We start from the raw sequence: 23,447 nt of genomic DNA, 5'->3' as shown, positions 1-23,447 counted from the left end.
TGGCCACACAGAGGAGGAACTCCCTTCCCTCCCAGGGCTCATTGACCACCCTCTCCCATCTCTGCCCTTCTTCACTTCTCAGCTATCTAGAGAGTGCTAGTCATTTAGTCATGTCTGACTCATGTCTGACTCTACCCCATGGACTGTAGCCCGCCAGGCTCCTCTGTCCATGGGATTTTCCAGGCAAGAACACTGGAGTGGGTGGCCATTCCCTTCTCCAGGGGATCTTCCCAACCCAGGGACCAAACCAAATCTCCTGCATTGGCAGGTGGATTCTTTACTGTCTGAGCTGCCAGGGAAGCTCAAGTATCCGGAGAGCAGCGATTTAGTCCCTTTAGAGGCTCAGTCGTTAACAACTGGCCTGCAATTCACGAGGCCTGGGTTTGATCCCGGGGTCGGGAAGATCATCTGGAGAAGGAAGGAATGGCAACCTGCTCCAGTATTCTTGCCTGAAGAATCCCAAGGATGGAGGAGCCTCGTGTGCTACAATCCATGGGGTCACAAAGAGTCATTCGGTTCATCCAAAGGTGAACTTCTCTTCAGGGCTGATTAAAATACTTCATCTACTTGAGTGGTCTTTCTCATCCTCTTGATGCCTCTGAGATCAAAGGAGCTTGGAGGGTCCACTGTCCAGGCCTGCTCTGGCCTCAGGGCGGTATCCCTCATCTGCTGGGTGAAGTGGCTACTTGTTGGAGGAATGGCTGGCCAGCGCCCAATGGGCTCCTGCAGTCACCCCGAGTCTATGCCACACACACCCCCAGGCTCTTGCCCACCCAAGACTCTGCTCTCACTCTTCCAGTCCCTGTCCCCTTTGTCCCACAAGGCCCTGAGGTTCTCAAGCCAACCACCTCTGTATCTTCCGGGATCCATGAGAGCCGCCTGTGGGAGCTTCAGTCTGGTGGGATGCTTCCTGGGAGCCATCCACTCTCCTCCACCCCGACCCCAGCGTGCAACCTCATCCCAGGCCAGAGAGAGAAACAAATCCATCCAATCACCCAGTCCCTTACCTCGGGCTCCACAGGCCTCTCCGCAGTGGCCTTAGGAAGAAGGCAGGCTTTTCCCCTCCTCTTCCTGCCCTGAAGACCATCCCCCTTCATCACATCCTCTTTCTTCCAGAGGTGACTCCTGCCCTTGTCCTGGGGTAGAAAGGGTTCAGGAAATAGAAACCAGCTTATCGTAAGGAAACACAGCCAGGCATCATTCAAAAACATCTTATCTGTTACAAAGGGGAAAGAAGTCTCTAGAACAACGACTGCCTCAGCTGGGAAAGGCCAGGGCCTGGCGGAAGAGACCAGCCTTCACGGGGAAGCCAAGGTCCAGGTTTCAGCCCCGGGCTCCCAAGGCCCTTGTATGCAGGTGGGAGGAGCCCCGCGCAGGGAGGCCCCAGGCACGGGAGGGGCGGGGCCTCGTCCTGCCTTCTCTGCGTCGCCGGCTCCCCCACCCCCACCCTCACCCCCGAGCTCAGCCCGTCCGGCGGGTGTCCGGCTCAGGTTCTCAGAACACGGTTTTCGAGCCGACTGAACTTATCCTGGCCTTTGCCAATGACTCATTCTTTGCCCTTGTCAAGCTTCCTTGCTTGAGTCTCAGTTTTTCCCTCAATAAAGTAGAGCTGATAACGAATAAAACCTACTTCACAAGGATTCTTCCAGAGTGAAAAAGAAAATGTACTGTATCTCTCTTGGTGAGCTCAGAAATGTAGTGGGGAGTATAGATTTCTGTTTACCCTGGAGCTTACCTGGTTCTTCCTTACGACAGCTTCCTCTAATGGCCTCTCTACCAGTGAAATTTTAAAAAGAGGTGCCTCATCTCTGAGTCCGCTCAGGCCTCAGGACCCCATCCTATTTAAGCACATGGTTTCCCTTTACCAACACTCTCCACTGAAGTCTCCCTCAGTTTTCCTTTAAAATATATTTGAAAACAAAGAAAATGAGGAATTGGGAAGCATTTTTGTTAATTAAAACCTTACAATACTCAATGTCAGAAAGACTGGAGAAAGTGACCATGCAAGCAAAAGGAGAAAGGAGTGAAATATTTATAGCGCTGAAAGAAAATCAGCAACCTAGAATTCTGGGTCTAGCAAAATTATCCTTCAAAAGCAAAGGAGAAATAAAGACTTTTTTAAAAAAGCAGAAATTGAGGGAATTTGTCTCCAGTAGACTTGCCTTATAAGAAATTGTTGAAAGATGTTCTTCAGAGAGAAGGAAAATGCTATGGTTCAAAAACTCAGATCTACATAACAAAAGTGAGTTTGAGAAATAAAGATAAAATCTTTTATTTTTCTTATATTTTCTTTGCTTTTTTTTTTAGCCATGCTAAATGGCATGTGGGATCCCTAGACGCAAGGAGTCTTTAACCACTGGATTGCCAGGTAAGTTCCTATTTTTCTTATTCTTAACAGATTAAACCATTAGTTCAAAGGAATAACAGCAACAATGCATTGGATGATTATAGCTTATGGGTAAATGAAGTGCCTGACAGCAGTGTTATAAGAGATGGCAGGGAGATATTAGAACTGTTCATTACACAGTACTTGCACTGCCTTGAAATGGTATAATGTCATTTGAAAGGAGACTTAGATTAGCTATAAAACTATATTGCAAACTGTAGGGCAATGACTAAAAAAATTTTAAGGAGGTATATTGATATACAAAGAAAGAAAACTGAGTCATACAGAATGCTTAATGAAAACTAGAGAAGGCAGGAAGAGTAGACAACAAAAAAGAAACAAAGAATGACAACAATGAGCAAAAACAGTTATGTATATGGTTATATATGATTGATACTAATACAGCCATATCAGCAATCACTTTATGTGAATGGTCCTAATATGCCAATTAAGAAACAGAGGCTATGACCAAGCTATATGTTGTCTATAAGAAATCCAATTTAATTACAAAGACACAGCAATTTCCCTGGTGGTCCAGTAGCTAAGACCTTGTGCTCCCAATGCAGGGGGCCCAGGTTTGATCCCTGGTCAGAGAACTAGATCCCACTTGCTGAAACTTAAGGTTTCTCATGGCTCAATTAAGGGTTCACATGCTGCAACTAAAGATTCCCCTTGCCACAATTAAGACCCATGCCCAGGCAAACAAATATTAAAAAAATTTTTTTTTTTTAAAATAAATAAAGACTCAGATCAAAAGTAAAGTGATGGAGACAGATAAACCATGCTACACTGATCAAAAGAAAACTGCACTAGCTAAATTCACTTAGGCAAATCATCTCCTGCAATACCTTGGAATATAATCAAATCAATATATGGTATATATGGGACATGCCAATCAGGTCCATAGCTCTAGGAGAAGTGTTTGAGGAAAGTGTGAATGTTTATGTATGTTGGCTGCTTTTTTCTGCCTTTAGCTAAGGTCTGTGAGAGAGATAAGTCCAGGCAAAAGCTAGCCAGTTGGAAAGTAAAGTGGAATGGAATACATTTCCACTAAGGAGGTTTTGGAAAGTCTTCTTGAGCGCTCTTTACCAGACAATGGGAGCCAGACAGATTAATAAAGTTTGGTTCCTTTCCAACCCAAGCCTATTGCTTCACATGGCCTCAGGGTATCCATCATGATACTTCAAATGTGGGTTTGTGCCATGTGCCAGCCAGTGAATCAAAGCAGAGATTCCTCTGGCTTAAGAACTTTTCCCTGACAAGATGTATGGCTATGGTTACAAAGGAACCTTTGGACCAAGGAACTGAATAGAAGGAAAAACACCAGAAACATGTTGAGTCCTTCAGGAATCTGTAATTCTTTAACCCCCTAAAGCAAACCTCAGGGTCCTCAAAACTCAACCTACATGAAAGCGTACTCTTCAATACCACTTCCGGTGTAGTCTCAAGGAGGATAATTGATGGAAGAACCTTCCAGAGGCAAAACCAAAGGCCACAGATGATAATGAACAAGGAAATTCATTGGCAGAGCCAGGGTCTCTCACTTTATTGCTGGAGCAGAGAGTCTCAGTGGGTGTTACATCATTGCAGTGGTCCCGTGATTACTGTTTCCCTCCCTTTCTTTCCTTTTCTGGAAGAGCTTTTTTATGATCCTGTTCCTCATTTGCTGTGGTTGTTCAGTTGCTAAGTTGTGTCTGACTCTTTGTGACCCCATGGACTGCAGCATGCCAGGCTTCCCTGTCCTTCAGCATCTCCCAGAGTTTGCTCATACTCATGTCCATTGAGTTGGTGATGCCATCCAATCATCTCTTCTGTCATCCCCTTCTCCTCCTGCCCTCAGTCTTTCCCTGTAGCAGGGTCTTTCCCAATGAGTTGGCTCTTTGATTCAGGTGGCCAAAGTATTGAAACCTTAGCATCAGTCCTTCCAATGAATATTCAGAGTTGACTTTGTTTAGGATTGACTGATTTGAACTCCTTGCTGTCCAAGGGACTCTCAAGAGTCTTCTCCAACACTGCAGTTCGAAAGCATCAGTTCTTCACCTACTGATATTGAAGGGAAAAGTTCTTAGAAAAGGCTGATGTCACCCTTACAGATAACCTGCTACATGCTAAGTCACTTCAATCGTGTCTGACTCTGCGAAACCATGGACTGTAGCACCCACCAGGATCTTCTGTCCATGGGATTTTCCAGGCAAGAATACTGAAGTGGCTTGCTATTTAACCTAGGGGTCATTTAATGTATGATGAATTTATATGTCTATCCTGTGTGTTATCTTTAGTTGCTAAGGCTGTGGAGAAACAGGAACTCCTATTCATTGCTGGTAGATATGCAAATTGGTACAACCATTGTGAAGTGGAGTTTGGCAACATCTTAAAAAACCACACATGTGTTTGTTTTTGACACAATACTTGCCCTTCTAGGAAGCTGTCCCAGGAAACACCTTCAATTATATGAAAATACTTTAGCCCAAGATTGTTCACTGCAATATTATTTGTATTAATAATTGCATTCTAAATGTCCAAACATAAGAAAGTAATTGAAGTATGATATTATTCATACAGTAAAATATGATAGAACTATAAAATAACAATAATAAGAACGATCTCTATAAACTCAGTTCAGTTCAGTCGCTCAGTCATGTCCGACTCTTTGTGACCCCATGAACTGCATCACGCCAGGCCTCCTTGTTCATCACCAACTCCTGGAGCCTACCCAAACTCATGTCCATTGAGTTGGTGATGCCATCCAACCGTCTCATCCTCTGTCGTCCCCTTCTCCTCCTGCCCTCAATCTTTCCCAGCATCAGGTTCTTTTCAAATGAGTCAGCTCTTTGCATCAGGTGGCCAAAGTATTGAAGTTTCAGCTTCAACATCAGTCCTTCCAATGAACACTCAGGACTGATCGATCTCCTTTAGGATGAACTGGTTACATTTCCTTGCAGTCCAAGGGACTCTCAAGAGTCTTTTCCAACACCACAATTCAAAAGCATCAATTCTTCGGTGCTCAGCTTTCTTTACAGTCCCACTCTCACATCCATACATGACTACTGGAAAAACCATAACCTTGACTAGACAGACCTTTGTTGGCAAAGTAATGTCTCTGCTTTTTAATATTCTGTCTATAAACTGTCATAGTATAATTGCCAGAATATATTAAGTGAAAAAAGGAAAATCTACCTGTGGTAGCCATTCTCAAAATGTAGTCCATACACACCTTGGGGTCCCTGAGACATTTGCAGGTAGCCCATGAGATCAAAACTATTTTCCTAATAATATGAAGCCACCATCTGCCTTTTTTCAGAGGTGACATTTACACTGATTGTGCAAAAGCAATAGGGTAAAACCACAGGGACTATCACAAATCAAGGCTGTGCCATATACTCTCTACGAGCACACTCTCTTGGTTAAAAAAAAAAAAGACAATTTCCCTTAAGAATATTCAGATGAAGCAGTAAAAATTAGTAATGTTATCAGACTTGACTTGAGGTCATGTCTTTTTAATAATCTGTGTAACTGGACTTCCCTGGTGGTGCAGTGGATAAGAAGCCCCTGTCACTGCAGGGGACACAGGTTTGATTCCTGGTCCAGGTTTGATGTCCTGGTCTCACATGCCTCAGAGCAACTAAGCCAATGCAGGACAACTACTGAGCCCACGTGCAGCAACTACTGAAGCCCGAGTACCCAGAGCCTGTGCTTTGTAACAGGAGAATCAACTACAATCAGAAGCCCACACACTGCAGTGAAGAGTAGACCTCACCCACCACAGCCAGAGAAAGCCTGTGTGCAGCAGCAAAGACCCAGCACAGCCAAAGACAAAATAAATGAATTACTAGTCTGTTTGACTCAATGGAAAATACCCATGAAGCACTTCTGACACACCCAGTACAATAGTTACCTCAAGGAAAATGATTTCTGGTATTGTTTGAGTCACAAGCTGAGCTGGCCATTTTCTCATGGAACCCCATTTTTACCTGAAAGAATACCTGCCAGACAAACTTGTTATTTGCACATGGGTATTTGAGAATTGTTTTTATTTTTCTCAAATATAAGTCAGGTGAGCCTCTCTCTTCAAGGAAACAATTGATAGTATATGCTGCCAATGGTAAGACTCAAAACTTTCGAATCAGAATGGGAATTTTGGGAAATTTCTATCCACCACTGTAGGCTCCTTGGGTTCCTGATACTTGAAGACTTTTCTGTTGGTGTCAGAAATGATATATTTTTAATATATTTTAATGTAATTTTATTTATTTGGTTGCACTGGGTCTTAGTTGTAGCACAGGATCTCTATCTTCATTGCAGCATGTGGGATCTAGTTCCCCACCAGGAATCAAACTTGGGGCCCCCATGTTGGGAGGTCGGAGTAGTCTTAGCTACTGGACCACCAAGGAAGTCCTCAGACATGAAAATATATCAAGTAATTTTTTGATACTGTATGATGAAATGTGTCCACATTAGGAAGACCTTCATACCTCAATTAATCATCATTTTCCAAATGTACAAAATCCTGCATGGCTAAAGCTACAACCAAAGTATAAGAAAGATCAATGGATTATAATGTAACAGAACTTTTAAAAGTTTATTTATATGCTTTCAGAGTCCACACTGCAACTACCTTTTAAGAAACTACTACTACAGAGTTTTAGGGTAGTATCAAAGAACATACACAATTTTCTGAAAAGACTGTTAAAATACTCCTCCCTTTTCTAACTACATATCGGTTTGAGGCCAGGACTCTTTATATGCTTCAATGAAAATAATACACTCCAAGAGATTTCATGAAGCAGAGAATTTAGCTGCACTTCATTAAGTCAGACATTGTAAAACAATGCCTTCTTTCTTTCTATTCTTTTTGTTTGAGAAAATGGAGTTATTTTTCATAAAAATATATTTATATTTCAGGAGCTTATTACTGTTCATTTTAATAAAAATAATAAATATGTACTCTTGACAACTTATCAGGGTTTTTTGTTTGTTTGGCTGAGCCATGAGGCATGTGGGATCTTAATTCTCTGACCAGGGATTGAACTTGTGTCCCTTGCATCGGAAGCTTGGAGTTTTAACCACTGGACCACTGGGGAAGTCCCTCAGTTTTAATTTCTAATGCAGTAAATATAACAGAGAAAACCCACATACACAAGAGCTCTTTCACTTTTCAATAGTTTTTAATTGTGTGAAGAAGCCCTGAGACTAAAAAGTTTGAGAATTGCTGATCCATAGTGTACCACCTATTGTATAACAAAGAAACATACATCTATCTGCTTTTTTTCTTTTTTGGTAAAATAGATACAGGAAGTAAAGACTAGAAACTAATGATCCTGCAGGAATTCTCTGGCAGTCCAGTGATTAGGACTTAGTGTTTCCACTGCAAGTATCACAGGTTCAAACCCTAGTTGGGAACTAAGATCCTGAGTGCCTCTCTCCGAGGCCAAAAAAGAAAGAAACCAATGATTGTGGGTATTAACAGAGACTACCTATAAGTTGGGAGGGATCAGCAGGAAGCAAACCTGCCATTTAGTTTTGATTTTGGAATCATGCTGTTCTGCATACCAAAAAGGTCATTATCATCATCATCATGATAAAATCAAACAAGAGAAAGGAATATAAATTTAATAAATGAACCAAAAGAAAGAAAGAATAAAAAATGAACCTAAACATATTTCAAAACACTAACAGTCATATGGAAGGAAGAGCTGACTCAAGTAACCTCTGAACATGGTATTTTGACCTTACACACTCGAGAAGAAACAAAGGAATATTGAATTATAATAGTCAGTTTGTTCTTTGTAGAGGCAGGGTTGGTATATTCTCGGATTGAACAAGTAGTCATTATCTTGAGGGTAATGAGAAACAGGTTCCTCACTGTCAGAGAAGAGTTACAACCGTGAAAAGCAAGAAGACTGAAAAGAGTCTGTGGCAATGAATTGAAATTGGAGCTATCAGTATGAATTCATGGTTTTCAACTGGATGCAGAGTGTATGTGTGTGTGTGTGTGTGTCTGTGTGTGTCTGTGTCTGTGTCTGTGTGTTCTTCCTCTATCTATTGAGAGGACCTAGAAGCAATGACAATCTAGTAGTAACATGCACTTCGCACATTTAGAGCCCAGATCTCAGTGTCTATACATCCTTTTCTACTGAAAAGGACCAGGGCTTCTTGCAGAAATGGTAGATTCTAGGGTTGGGCCAGGAAAGCCAATATCAACCTGGAACAAAAAGTTGTACCAGAAAATAAGAAAGTCCTCAAAGAATGATGGAGTAATAGTATCTCAAAAGCACCCTCTCTAATTTATTTATATAAGTATTTCAATATACTTGAACTTCACTGGAGGGATTTTTGAGAGGCTACAATTAATAAATGTGAAAAATGTTGGAAAGATAAATACTATACAACTTTCATATCTCTTTTGCACATACTCTGGGCTTCCCCGGTGACTCAGACAGTAAAGAATCCGCCTGCAATGCAGGAGATGCAGGTTCAAGCCCTGGATCAGGAAGATCCCCTGGAGAAGGGAATGGCTACCAGTATTCTTGACTGGAGAATTTCATGGACAGAGAAGCCTGACAGGCTACAGTCCATGGGATCACCTGGGAAGCCCCAGTGAGACCAGATGCAGCCAAATGAATAAAGAAAAATAAATACTTAAAAAATATGGAGAAGGAAATGGCAACCCACTCCAGTAATCTTGCCTGGAAAACCCCATGGACAGAGGAGCCTGGCAGGCTACAGTCCTTGGGATCACAAGAGTCAGACACAACTTAGCGACTAAACCATCCACCACTACAAAGTGAATATATGCCTAAAGATAATGTGTGAAAAGGATATTTGCCATATACTAGCTAGTTTTTTGGTGGGAGGGTGGGAGTTAAGGAAGACTTGGGGTTCTTTTTTCATCAACTTCCATTTTATACTTATTTATAATGGCCATTATTTTTACTAATACTGTAAAACTATGAAAATGAATAAAATACTGAAAGTTTTTAAAAAAATAAAAAAATAATAAAATTAAAAGTTCCAAAATAAAGGTAAATGAGAAAGTAACAAAATTCTGACACATGTTATGAGGCCGGGACCATGAAGACATCATGCTGAGTAAAATCAGCCATACTCAAAGGGACAAATTCCTTAGCATTGGACTTAAATGAGGGATCTAGGATGATCAGATTAATAGAGACAGGGAGTAGAATAAGTTACCAGTGGTTGAGGAGAGAGGAGAGGGTGTTTAATGGGGACAGAGTTTCAGTTTGGGAAGATGAAAAAAGTCAGGGAGATGGATGGTGGTGAAAGGTTGCACAGCAATGCAAATATACTTAATGTCAGTGAACCATGCACTTAAAAATGGTTAAAATGGTAAATGTCATGCTGTGTATATTTTACCACACAAACAAACAAAAAAGAGGGTTGGCAACCCCAGCTTCAAACGGAGGTTTCATTCTGCAAAAACAGTTAAGGAACTGACTCCTTCCCATCAGAGAACATCTTGCCAATCAAGGTGAGAAACAGCCTATTTAAGTAAAAGTTATGAGTAGGCCCCGGGAGGCAGGCTTAATCACCACAGTCATAGCCAACAGCCTGTTTGCAGGCTGACACCTCCCAGGGATGTTTGGAGAAAGCCAGCCTTTTCCAAGCCTTTCACACCCTTTGACCTCTGCAGTGTGAACAGGAAAAATAAAGTCGTGTAAAACAGCTGACTTATGCATTCTGAATTGTGACTCCTGCCTGAAAGCTGGCTCTATCCTGGCCTGAAGGGGTTCCCATTCTCATCTAGTTACTCATTATTTTTTTATAGTCTAAACAATGGTAAAGTGTTTTCTGTATTTTAAGTGTTTGTAATAATTGCGTGTACAGGCTCAAATAGGCTCAGTAAATCTTATTTTTAGAAACTTAAAGCACCAAGCAAAAAAAAATTCCCATTTTCATAGGCACAATGAAATTTCAGGCCTTTAATCTTTTAAAGCCCTATTCACCAGGCGCTTTGCCTCAAACTTGTTACAGAGAAAACAGCAAACTTCATCTCCCTAAAGTACAGCCAAATGTCATCATTTTCTGCAGAATAAGGCCTGACCCCACCTCAGGCTCATGTGTGCTCACTTTAGTCGTGTCCAACTCTTGACTCTTTGCAATCCCATGAACTGTAGCCTGCCAGGCTCCTCTGTCCCTGGGATTCTCCAGGCAAGAATACTGCAGTGGGTTGCCACTCCCTTTTCCAGGGAATCTTCCCAACCTAGGGATCAAACTTGGGTCTTCTGCATTGGCAGGTGGATTCTTTGGCATCTGAGCCACCAGGGAAGCCCTGTCACTGGCTTTAAACAACAGGTCTGTGTGTGCGTGCTAAGTTGTTTCATTCGTGCCCGACTCTTTGCAGCCCTATGGACAATCACCCTCCAGGCTCCTCTGTCCAAGGGATTCTCCAGGCAAGAATACTGAAGTGAGTTGCCATGCCTCAAATTCCTGCCAACTCTACTTCCTCCAATTTTTTCTTTTAATGTTTATTTACTTATTTGGCTGTGTTAGGTCTTCTGTGCTTTCCATTACTTTCTATTATTCCCTCTGTATTTGCCAAATCAGACCACCAAACCTCAGAATAAGCCCCCCTAAGTGTAGGGGCTGGACCCAAGGGTACACCCCTTTCTAGTACATCTGTACTTTGCTGAGTGGCTGTCACTGGCTTTATTTATTTTTTAAAAGATTTTATTATTTTTAAATTTATTTATTTTACTTTGGGCTGTGCTGGGTGAGTTTTTCTGTAGTTGCAGTGCGTGGGTTTCTCACTGCAGCAGCTTCTCTAGTTGTGGGGCACAGGCTCTAGGACGCGTGGGTTTTAATAGTTGAGGCACACAGGCTCAGTAGTTGTGGCTTCTGGGTTCTATAGCACAGGCTCAGTAGTTGCATGGGCTTAGTTGCTCCCACGGCATGTGGGATCTTCCTGGACCTGGGATTGAACCCGCATCTCCTGCACTGGCAGATGGATTCTTTACCATTGAGCCACCCAGGGAAGCTCTGTCACTGGCTTTAAACAGGCCCCCTTTTCCTCAAATCTCTGCCAACTCTACTTCCTCCAGTTTGTTTTCTTTTAATATTTATTTACGTATCTGGCTGTGTTGGGTCTTTATTGCATCATGTGGGAACCTTTTGTTGTGCTGTGTGGCTTCAGTAGTTTTGGTACAAGTTCTTAGCTGCCCCAAGGCATGTGGGATCTTTGTTCCCCAACCCAGGATCAAACCCTTGCATTGTGAGGCAGATTCTTAAATTCCTTCAATTCCTCCAATTTTTGAGATGCCCTGAACAACTTATCTTTTCTCATCCTTTCTCCTCCTGGACACATTCACCTTTTGTTCTTATTTATTTTCACACCAACCAGCTTAAAAACTTGACACCTAGTGAGCACACAAGAATAGCTGTCAATCTTTGTCAAATGAATCACTCTTTCAGTTCACTTTAGAGCCACCTGTAATTGTGTCTGTACTGTGGTGTTAAGAATAGGCAGATTAAAAAAAAATTAAAAGAGAAACATCAATTTTTATGATGATTAAAAGTAAGAGAATCCAAGCTCATTGCAGAAAACTTGCAAAGAGAATGGGTAGGCATAATGCCACCAACTCAGGCACAGGCATTGATACTTAAGGTGACAAATTGTCAAATTTTGCAGTAGATGAAGCTGAATCCTGAAAAAGAGGTATATAATTTTAGTTTAGTTTTGTTTCTATGGACGTTCAGGTAAGGTCTGGAATGGGTGTAGGTTAGAGAGTAGATCTGGAGACCCTCAAGGTAAAATCCTGGGAGTAAGAGTATAAACTCCTCTTGCATGACCTACAAACCTTCTTAGCTTTCCTTCTGGAGGACAGTTGATAACTGGGACATCTGCTCTGTGAGAGGGGTGGAGGTGAGGCATTCTAATCCCACAGCTAATCAAGGAGGAGTGAGTGTAAACTTCCCCTTCCAGGATTTTCAGTTTGTTTTTTTCCAGCTTAGCCCACCTGTTACCAGATAAAGATTCCTTAACAGTAACTTACTCAAATCTTCTTAACACAACTTAAAGTCCAGCAAACACAATTTACATTACTTTTTCCTGGACTAAAGTTGATTTTTGCATTTACTGAGCAAAAATAATTGGACTGTGGCCCTTTGCAAAACAGTAAGAGAACTATTTTCTGGATGGGTGAGGGAGAAATGGGAGGAGCAGGTGTATGTGTAAGTCACTTTAGAGATGAAACTTGGCCTAAACACCATCTTTAGTATGAAAAATGGGTAGGCTATTTTGTGAACTGGATTTCAGAGCTCCATGGAGGGGCTTGTATTTCAGACTGGGAAGGAGGTGTCCCAAGAACCCCTCCCTTCCGTCAATTTTTTTGGAGGCTCAACAAAGTGACAGAAGGCAAACCATTGTGGTTACAGAAGCATTAATCCCTTTGGTAAATGTACTTTGTGAGCAGACAGATAAGTGACAAATGACTAATCAAATAGAAGCTTGTGGAGGTTTCGCTTTATTCTTTCCCATTAAAAAACTGGTAGGAGGAACATGTTTTCTCACATGAAGGCAAAGCGTTCCTAACTTAAAAAATCTAAACCCCGTTTTTAATTGGTTTGTTTAGTTTAAAAAACTAAATGGGATTCTTGTGAAGTATAAAATATTTAGGACTAATTATTGTTCTGTGATTTCCAATGAGGGATAATGTGTCTAAGGATTATGAGGGGTTGGGGGGAAGGAAGGAAGGGAGAGAGGGAGGGGGAAGGGAGGGAAAAGTCATCAGAGAAGCTATGAGGATTCTACTTTTTTTCAAATCCAATGGTCAGAATATTATGTTTTAAAACTTTGGAATAAGGCCTGTTTGTGGTTTAATGTTACATCTGACTGTTCTGGTTGGAAAAAACTGGATACTGGAAACCAAACTAGAAACAAATCTTTCTAGACTTTATTCCCTCATCTTCCTATTCAGTTCTCTCTGTCTCTCTCTCTTCACACACACACAGGAGAAGGAAATAATTTGCCTTAAAGTCCATTGTAGCCATGACTTTTTTTAAAGTCATGTTTTTCTTTATAGTCAGTAAAGTAAAACAACATTCCTATAGACCTCAAAGAGAGATACTGATTTGGTGAATATGCTCTCTGAACCAAGGGAAAATAAAAATCAGCGCACATTGTCCGACAAGTTCATATTGAAGAAACTGATAGAAATGTTTGAGGGTAGGACTGTCCAAAAGAGAAAATGTACCACAGTTACTGCTGTAACAGGGGCTAGCAGAACTAAAAGCTTTAAAGCCCCATCTAAGCATAAATGTGGGGCTTCCCAGGTGGCCCTTGTGGTGAAGAATCTGCCTGCTAATGCAGGAGACACAAGAGACGCAGGTTCGATCCCTGGGTCAGGAAAAACTCCTGGAGGAGGGCATGGCAACCCAGTCCAGTATTCTTGCCCATTGACAGAGGAGCCTGGTGGGCTACAGCCCATGGGGTCACAAAGAGTCAGGCACAACTGAACGACTCAGCACACACACAAACATAAAATGTAATTCTTCTCTCTGGTAAAAAGAAAATGTTTAACCATAAGAGCAGAAATAGCTAGAAAGTAAAATATAATTGGGCATAATTCTGAGACTTCTTAGCCCTTTCAGTAAACAAACCATTTAGCCCAGAGAAGGTGTTACTGCTGAGGCAAGCAGAGAATTAACTCTAATCTTATCCAGAAGTGCCTGGGTGTCTGGAATTGGCTGCAATATAATATAGGAGAGAAGGAGGTTGGTGAGGGTATAGATGAAGCAAGAGTGGCCATGGGTTGATAATTGTTGAAGTTGGGTGATTAGAATTTGGGGATTTATTACTCCACTATTACATTTACATTTTTACATTATTAAAAAAAAAAGATATTCTAGGCAGGACAAAACCCTTGTTTTTGAGATCACCTGGCTATTTTTAAGATTTTTTTTTTTTTTAATAAAATGTATTCAGGACTTCCTTAGCAGTCCAGTGGTTAAGACGCCACACTTCCAATGCAGGGACTCGGATTCAATCCCTCGTCAGGGAACTAAGATCTCACAAGCCACATGGTGAAACAAACAAACAAAAAAGCATTGGAGACTGGCAGACATATGTATGCATTTGTTGCCAAGTGCAAGCAGAGTGGGAGAGACAAACAGGGACTGATTTAGACATTCATTTCCCTCTGCTAATCGACCCTGTTGAAGTGGGTTGCTCTCCTGAGCTTCCAAGATGGACTGGAAAAATAAAACAAAATGTATGTAAGTTTTAAAAGTGGATCCAAGTAGCTTGGCAGTAAATGTGTTTTTCTCCCTTTTAAGAGAATACAGAATAATCATTTTGGCTTTTGCATGACATCCCGTGGAAAGCTGATGAAACAGTTTAGGAAACAGCTTGTCCCCTGTACCAACACACCCACCATTAGAAGAGAAAGCCTTTACTTGAGCGATCCATGCCGTTTACCAGGTATGTGGACTCCAGCCCTACACCCACAACTTTTACTCATTCATTTTGAGAAAAGCATATTGCTCTCTTCTTATATATTCTAATGTTGGCCAAATTTTCTGTAAAATGTGCCTGCATCAGGATTAACCTTTCCAGTTTTGCAGATCTGGCCATCCAATTCAGCAGGGTAAATGGTTTGACACCCTTTGATACTTCTTGGAAATAGCAGCAAATAATGAAATCCCAGGGTGTCACTGGGGGTTATTTACACTTGCTAATGATTAACTGTCCCTGGTTCTTGGACTGCAGAATCAGACTTTCAAGGCCCCTAATACATCTCATCCTATTTTAGACCCTCGCTTAGGTTTTCATAGAAGATCTTCAAAAATCCCCCTCCAGCTCAAACCAGGACAAAACCTGTGTCCAATAAATGGGGTTTGGTACATAAATTATATCCATAGTTACAATGGACTATTATTTAGTCATCAAAAATGATAGATCCACCTTGTAAAAAAATGTTAAAAGAAATTTTTTATTTTGGGGGGCCATGTAGCATGTGGGATCTTAGTTTTCCAACCAGGACTCGAACCTCCATCCCCTGCAGTGGAAATGCAGAGTCTTAACCACTGTCCACCAGGGAATTTCTAAAAGAAATTATTTAAAGAAGGAAAATAAGTCAGAAACTCAGATCTCCATAAAGAAAGGAAGAGCTCGGAAGAAGGAATAAGGTAAGGTAAAATCAAATGATAATGACCAGTCTAGACTGGGCACCTGCCTTCTCCAACTTCATCTCGTACACTTTGTCTCTGTCTCTCATATATCAGGTTTGTACAAAAAAGTATAAGATGAAAAACAGACCCTCTTTATGCATCTCATTCTCTTCCCCTCTTCCTCCAAAGGTAGACTTTGTTAATATTTCCCTGAGGATCATTCCAAAAAACTGCACAGAAAAAATTGTACACAAAAGGAATAGTGCTACAATGTTCTGTACTTTGCTTAAAAACAACTTATATATATTATCAACTTTTCTCTTTCAGCGCAGTCTAATTTACTTTGCTGTTACAATGACTGCACACTAACCTTTTCATTTTTTTTTCATGTTTCTGTTTATTTGGATTCTTTTTTTTTTTTTTTAATGTGAACTGCTTATCTATAGACTTTGCCCAACTTTTTAAAAACAGGATTCTTTTTTCCTCTGACTTAAATGAGTTCTGCATAAGTTCGGTAAATTGATCTTCTGCCTGACATGTGCTGACAGTATTTTTTCCCAGTTGTTTTGCTTTTGAAAATTTTATGAATTTTCCCTCACAAGTTAAAAAAAAAAAACACCAAAATACTTATACACATATGTATCTTTTATGACACACATGTGTGTCTTGGATTTTCTGTCCTGGTTAGAAAGGCCTTCCCCACTCCCTGATTGTACTCACGCCTCCTTCCAGGACAAGTTGTCTCTGACTTTCAGACAGGATGATCTTTCCCTGGAGGTCTAGCCTGTGTGCGGTGAAATGGCAACACCCTGGTCTCCATCCGCCAGAGGCCAGAAGCATTTCCTCCCCTCCAACTGTGACCACTGGCAATGTCTCCAGACGTCTCAAATGTCCCCTGGGAGGCAAAGATGCCACATGTATTCCACCGGGAGAACCACTGTTCTAGAACATACAGAGGTGCATTATTAATTACTCTCACATTTCAATCTTGATTCAGATGCGTTTTATTTTTGTTAGAGTAACATAGCCAGCTTGATTTTTTGTTTTTTTTTTAATTTTATTTTTAATTGGAGGATACTTGCTTTACAGTGTTGTGTTGGTTTCTGTCATACAACCACATGAATCAGCCATAAGCATACATGTCCCTTCCCTCTTGAATCTCCCTCCCACTCTCCCACCAGTTTGATTTTTAACTAAAAGTAGTTCACTGTCCCAATTCAATTTATCTCTGAAAAGTCACCTTAACCAAAATTGAAATGTCCATATCATATTCTAAACTGTCAAATTGTTCTTTGTGCCCTCATTATTTAATCTCATTATTAACTTCAAAATACACTGTAATATTTGAAGGGGCTTCTGCTGCCCTCCTCCCATCCCTAACTCATCTTTCAGAATTTCCCTGGCTTTCTCCAGATGCTTAATTTTGATGAAGTGTAGCAATTAAAGAAAAAAAAAATCCTGTTGGTATTTTAATAGAAATTGCTTTGAATTTAAAGATCAGTTCAGGGAGGATAAACATCTTTATGCTTTTGTTATTGAATCTTGCTGGAAGGGATAAATTATGTCTTTTATTTTACTTAAGTCTTCCTTTATGTCCCTCAGTAGGGTTTTAAAGTTTTCTTCATAAAATTTGCACTTATTTCTTGTTAATTTTATTCCTAGATATTTCATCATTCTATTGCTGTTATAAATGGGTCCTCTATAGCTTTCAGAAGAGGTAATGGTGATAAATGGAAATGTGTGAGTGGATTAACCCTTTGATGGAAAGAGGAGAAAGGGACTAAGTTAACAGGTACAGTATTCTGAAAGTCTTACTTTGACCTCATAAATTTGATACTTACCCCAAACAACATGTATGTATTTTTTTCTTTTTTTAATCGGGATGCATCTTCCCCCTGTATTCACTATTGGTTCATCTAACCCTGTCCCTTTAGTTCTCGGTCAAATGCTTTTAGGCTTATACAAAAACAGGTTGGTTCTTACCATTTTAAAAAGAGAAGAAAGGGAATTCCCTGGCGGTCCAGTGGTCAGGACTTCACGCTTTCACTGATGAGGGCCCCGCTTCAGTCCCTGGTCAGAGAGCTAAGATCCCCACCAGCAGCACAGGCAAAAAAGAAGAGAGAAAGAAGGAAAAAAACCCAACAAAATAGAAAACTTGACAAAAGTTACAAATAAGTGAATAGAAGAAATAAATACACAAAAACATGCTCACCCTCTCAAACCAAGACATGGGAACCTTAAAAAAAAAGAGCTGTCATTTATTTGCCTAAGAGATTGGCAAATATGAAGTTCATTTATGTATCTTTCAGCTGCTGCACCGCATTTGGGTCTTAGCTTCCTGGATTGGCAGGGTAGAGCCTCGACCACTGGGCTGCCAGGGAAGTCCTTTGAAATTGGTGATATGCAGCGTTAGTTAGGGTGTAGATAAAGAGGTTTTCAAATACCTAAGAAGATTGGGTGGGCAATTCGGCAACATCTGTGAAAATTCTGAATGCACAGACCTTTGACTTAGCTAGGGACTCCTACAAATATACTCTCACAAGCCCCTGAAGACCTGCATACAAGCTGACATCCTGCTCAGGTATTCTGGTTCATTTTACAATCCGAAGGAGCTCTTGGGATTGGTTGGTGTCTGCGCTCCATCAGTTGTTAAATATTTTAAACATAATTGGACTATCTCTTAGTGCTTAGTTACAAACTAGACACTAGACACTTTTAATGCTTAGCACTAAAGCTACTGTTACGTAAATGAAAAAAGCAAATTGCAGAATATCATTATTGTTTGGATCAGGAACCAGGGGTCAGAACGGGGTGGGGATGGAGGGGACGAAAGATTGACCTGCCATTCTTCACCTGGCAGCTAGGGATGATGATAAGGTGTGCTTCTTAGAATGTTGTCAGGAATAAAGATAAAATATGTGAAGTATTTAACACTGCCTGGCATGCTATTTACAATAATGGATTGTATTCTTATGAATGATTCTTACCATTTCATTTTCATGCATCATTTTGTTTGATAAATATTTATTGGGTCCCTATGATGTGGGAGGTCCTGTACCAACTGCACAAAGATTTAGTAATGCGTGCACATTTTAGTAGGGGAAGAGTGAAAGAAGAAAGTGCTAGTCGCTCAGTCATGGCCACATCTTTGCGACCCCATGGTCTGTCCATGGGATTCTCCAGGACAGAGAATTCACTGGAGTCGATTGCCATTCCCTTTTCCAGGGATCTTCCTGACCCAGGGATTGAACCTGTGTGTTCTGCATTGCAGGCAGCTGCTTTACCATCTGAGCTACCAGGGAGGGTCCCGGGTGGGTGGTGTCAAAGGACAAGCACATCAACAGTCAAATAAGCAAAATAGTTAAAAAATGTGGTGTTGTGGAAGAAAGAAAGGATTGAGTTAGACCTGTGGTTCTCAACCAGGGGTCTTCCCGCCCACCCCAATTTCTGTCCCCTCTGGAGGACATTGGGAATGTCTGGAGTTTTTTGTTTGCTTGTTTGTTTTCTCACAACCTAGGGGCAAGGTGTTACCGGCCGGATTGGTTAGCCATCAGGGAAACCCCCTACAACCAAGAGTTTTTGTTGTTCAGTTGCTAAGTTGTGTCCGACTCTCCAACCCCATGGTCAGCAGCACACCAAGCTTCCCTGTCCTTCACCATCTTCAGGAGTTTGCTCAAACTCATGTCCACTGAGTCGGTGATGCCATCCTACCACCTCATCCTGTCACTCCCATCTCCTTCTGCCCTCAATCTTTCCCAGCATCAGGGTCTTTTCCAGTGAGTTGGCTCTTCGCATCAGGTGGCAAAGTATTGGAGCTTCAGCATCACCACATGATTACTGGAAAAATCACAGTTTTGCCTCTACGGAACTAACTGCCAGGGAAGCTCCCTACAACCAAGAGTTATCCAGCCCTAAACAGCAGTTGAGAACCCCTGAGCTAGACAGTGGCAGCAAGGGTAACTACATTTAGGTGAAGTGGTTACAGAAGACTCCTCTGCGAAGATGATTTAGGCCAAACTTTGGGCTTCCCAGGTGGCGCTAGTGGTAAAGAATCCCTGTCAATGCAGCAGACCTAGAGATGAGTGGGGAAGATCCCCTGGGCATGGCAACCCACTTCAGTATTCTTGCCTGGAGAATCCCCATGGACAGAGGAGACTGGCGGGACAGAGGAATCCCACGACTTACGCACATGCAGGCCACCCTTTGATGAGAAACAGATATGCTGCCAGTCCTGTGCGGCTATCCCAGGCAGAGTGGACTTGAAAACAACTAATAACAATGAAAAACCCCCTTACATTTGTATGTAGTATACATATGCATATATGGAGAGTGAAATAGTCAATTAAGAGGTCTTTCCTATTTCACTTTGTATACTTTCCTGCTTGTAGTTTTGAAAACAAGCTTCCTCCTCTTTTTGTTTTTGTAAAGAAAAAATGAGTGGTTTAAAAAAAGGACAAAATGCAGGTAGATTGGAAGCGAGCTTCTGGTAAAACTCCACGTAGATTTCGGAGAAGAGGCAGGTTTTAGAGTAGCCTCCCCGTGTTCAGATGGCCCTTGTGTTATAATCTATGGTCAGTTTCTGCCCTATACTGCCTTCTTTATCCACCAGACATGCCTGAGAACACTTGGTTTAAAGTCTGGGCTTTCCTGGTAACTGAGTGATAAACTATATGCCTGCAATGCAGGAGACACTAGTTCGATCCCTGGGTGGGGAAGATCCCCTGGAGAGAAGGAAATAGCAACCCACTCCAGTATTCTTGCCTGGAAAATCCCATGGTCAGAGGAGCCCGGCTGGCCACAGTTTATGAGGTTGGACACCACTTAGCAACTAAACAACAATTTAAGTCCAGTACTTGGTTTTATACCTTTTAGCTTTGTTATATTTGGATGGGTTATCTTGACTTTAGGGGAAAAATCATAATTACCTACCTTATTAAATGAATGTTAAATGAGGTCATTTAAACTGTTTCTTAAATTGTAAAGCACAATACTACACTTGGTCTTAGCCAAAAGGGCAGAAAAGCGATGGGGTCACAGAGTCGGACAGGACTGAGCGGCTGAACTGAACTGAAAGCACAACATAGAAACACGATGTTGAGAATAGAGAGGTTAAAAAGAAAAAAGAAGAAAAGGAGAACAGAGAGGTTCAAGGCTGTGCTCAACAACGATCTTTTTTTCATTGTCCTGATGAATTCAAATGCCCTCTAGGTAAAGAAAAAGGAGGCCTGTGGCTACAGAGGGAAAAAGAGGGGGAGGGGGCTGGGAAGGGAAACGCAGGCTAGGAGAAAAGAGATTACAAATAGTAGTAGCATTACAAGTTAAGTATTCAGGTAACTGAGGGGAGGAGAGTTATCCTGATAAGACTGATATAATCACCACACTGATGGGTTGAGTCCTTGAAAAGACAATGGGTGGCTTCTCCTTGAGCAGCCCAAGACCCTCTGACCTGTGAAGAGATGATTATAGAACCCTTCTGTGGAGCCCAGCAGTCTGCGTATTTTACTTAAAAAAAAAAAAAAAAAATCTGTCCCTTAGTGAGGAGATTCAAAAGGGATCCAGTTACAGTGAGTCATCCTTCTTCCACCTAAGACAGTGCTGGGTGGAATCAGGCTTTATTATCCAGTCACTTGATGGACCAAGTATCAAAACAATAGCACAGAATGTATTGATGCACTTTCCTGGATTATTTGCCTTTCCAAGTTTCATTTTTGAGTTTTTGCCTTTGAAGAGTTTGCAGCTATGAAAAGTAACTTAAGTCTGTGTCTTTTCTTGACCTTAAACAGCCTGGGAAGGTAAGATACCACATGGAACTATGTGTGCTTGGAGGGAAAAAAAAAAAAAAATGGTGTAAAACGTGATCAAGTACCTCCTCTCCCTTCTCAGGCAACTTTCCAATATAGTTAATATTCATATGAAGTCAGCAAATAATATGTAGTCAATGTGAATCCACATTCTCCGCCCCCACCCCCCGAAACATGGTAAAGAATCTTTAAAAGTCACTGGATCCGTTTTAAAGAGAGGCCCTGCCTGGTACATGAAGGGACTCACAGAGCCATAACTGAAACTTGTTTTTCCACCTTGAGAGACGCAAATAAACAAAAATATCCTAAGCAATTGCTGGTTCTTCAAGCCCACTCTGTGGGGCTGTCTTCCTGGCCTGTCACACAGACTCGAGGCACTTTCTTCCCAAAATGCACCGAAATTGCAAATCTTCAGACAAGTTTGGGACAGGCTCTGGTGGGGGGGGGAGGGGGCGTGCATCACCCAGAAGGGTGCCTGGGTTCCTCTCGGGGGCGTCTTGCCTGCTTCGATGTGATTCGCTCGAGCAAAAAGGTGAGCATTGCCCGGATCAAGCCGGACTTCCAGCGAGAGAGGAAAATTTGACTTTTTCCTCCTCCTCGCAGTTTCAAAGAGACTGTTAATCCTCTGCGCCGCTCCCCTCTTCCTCTGCAAAGTTGGTTTTCTAGCTGTAAACTCCGTTCCCATCTCGGTTGCCTTCGAATCGCCGTCAGGAGCCAAGCTGACTTGGAGAAAAGAACACCTTTGTGCACAGAAGGAGAGCCCCCGCGTGGCCGAGCGGAGCCACGCAGAAGGAGGAGACGTTTCGGGCGCGCGCCGGGGCCGGCGGCCGGGGGAGGGCGAGGCCCACCGGAGGCAGCGTGTTTCGTGGAGCCGCTTCGAAAGCGACCGAGGCAGACGGAGCGGCTTTCGAAGTCAGCAAACAAAGCGTCTCCGCAGTAACCGCCCGGCTCTGGGGGAGGCTCCAGCCACTCAGGAGGCGGAGGCGCAGCGCAGGCGCCCGGCTCCTCCTTCCGCGGCCCTCCTCCCACGCCCAGCTCCCGGTCCCAACGGCCGCGAGCCGCCAATCCTGGCGACGGGCCGCCCTTCAAACGCCTGGAGCGCCGCGGCCCCGGAACGGGCGGCCCCCTACACGCCTCGCGTCGGTGGTGCGCGGGCGCAGCCGCTGATTCGTCTCCAGGCGGGCCGGGAAGAACCCGCAAGGGGCAGGGGAGCCTCTGGGCTGGTGGTTCCCCCCCAGGCCTCGGATCCCCTCTCGGCCGTTTCAGACGCGTGTTCTCTTAGGTGCCGAGCCGTCGGCACACCGCAGAGGGGGAAAAAAATCGAAAGGTTTCTGCCGTTTTACAGTGACGCTGTTTTCCTTGTTTATTCATCTTAAGTCCTGTAATGGGGGGGGGGGGGAGCAAACACATGCAAGCTTTGTAAACTCTGGCCTTAAGTCACTCGGGGGGTGGGGTGGAGTGGGTGGATGCCTTTTTTTGGGAGGGTGAGTGGGTGGGAGGCTGGCTTTAATTTTCAGTGTAATCCGACAACAGAGGCTCCAAAGTTTTAGTTATGGTTTGGCCGCCTTATTTCTTCTTGGGTTGAACCTTATTTCCACAGAACTTCTGCCGGTTCTTCATCGAGGTTACAAAACAAAGAGTGCAGAGCACAAGCTGGAGGCAGACTTGGGCGCTGACGTCTCGACCGGGCTTATTTACGTTTGGTTTTTTTAAATGATGGGGAAAGTCTTAGTGTGGCATGTGACAGTTCGCTGACTTCAAAACAACGGGACAGACACTCAGAAACTACACCCAGAGGAGAGGGCGGGGAGGGGGCTGCATTTCTTGAAATCAGCCTAAAGTATCTGGACTTTTTTAAATGGGTAATTTCGTCCAGGAACTCCCGCTGGAGCCCGACTAACTCTCAACCAAAATAAACCAACAGGAACATATGTTTACTTAATGGTTAGTTTCTGTTTGAAATACCGGGAGTGGGGTGGGGGGAAAGGGGTCCCCTAGCAGGATGTTAAGTCCTAAAAGTAGACTGTTTACCGAAACAGACGAGCGGCCCCAGGGGTCCGGGGGTGGGGTGTCAGGCCGAGTCTCAGGCGGGGCGGGCGCGCGTCCGGGCCATCCCCAGGCAGCGACTTTTAAAG

General features: G+C 42.7%; 1 protein-coding gene and 1 long non-coding RNA gene across 2 annotated transcripts in view; one reads left to right on the top strand and one right to left on the bottom strand.

Moving 5' to 3' along the window:
• LOC110134226 (uncharacterized) overlaps positions 1-1,351 on the bottom strand; it is a 30,457-nt gene extending 29,106 nt beyond the window's left edge. The window contains exon 1 of the long non-coding RNA XR_002312987.2: positions 1,008-1,351. This is a non-coding gene — a long non-coding RNA (uncharacterized lncRNA). The remainder of the gene's footprint in view (positions 1-1,007) is intronic.
• Positions 1,352-2,316: 965 nt separating this feature from the next.
• On the top strand, positions 2,317-23,243 carry LOC139030415 (uncharacterized). The gene is made up of 3 exons (XM_070453024.1): positions 2,317-2,368; positions 21,850-22,639; positions 22,913-23,243. The coding sequence occupies exons 1-3, from the start codon at positions 2,317-2,319 to the stop codon at positions 22,986-22,988; spliced, it is 918 nt and encodes a 305-aa protein (XP_070309125.1). The 3' UTR covers positions 22,989-23,243.
• The last annotated feature ends 204 nt before the right edge of the window (positions 23,244-23,447 follow it).

Source organism: Odocoileus virginianus, chromosome 22 (genome assembly GCF_023699985.2).
Source record: "Odocoileus virginianus isolate 20LAN1187 ecotype Illinois chromosome 22, Ovbor_1.2, whole genome shotgun sequence".
NCBI lineage: Eukaryota > Metazoa > Chordata > Mammalia > Artiodactyla > Cervidae > Odocoileus > Odocoileus virginianus.
The sequence above is the reverse complement of the archived record's forward strand: the minus strand, read 5'-3'. Positions and strand labels throughout refer to the sequence as shown.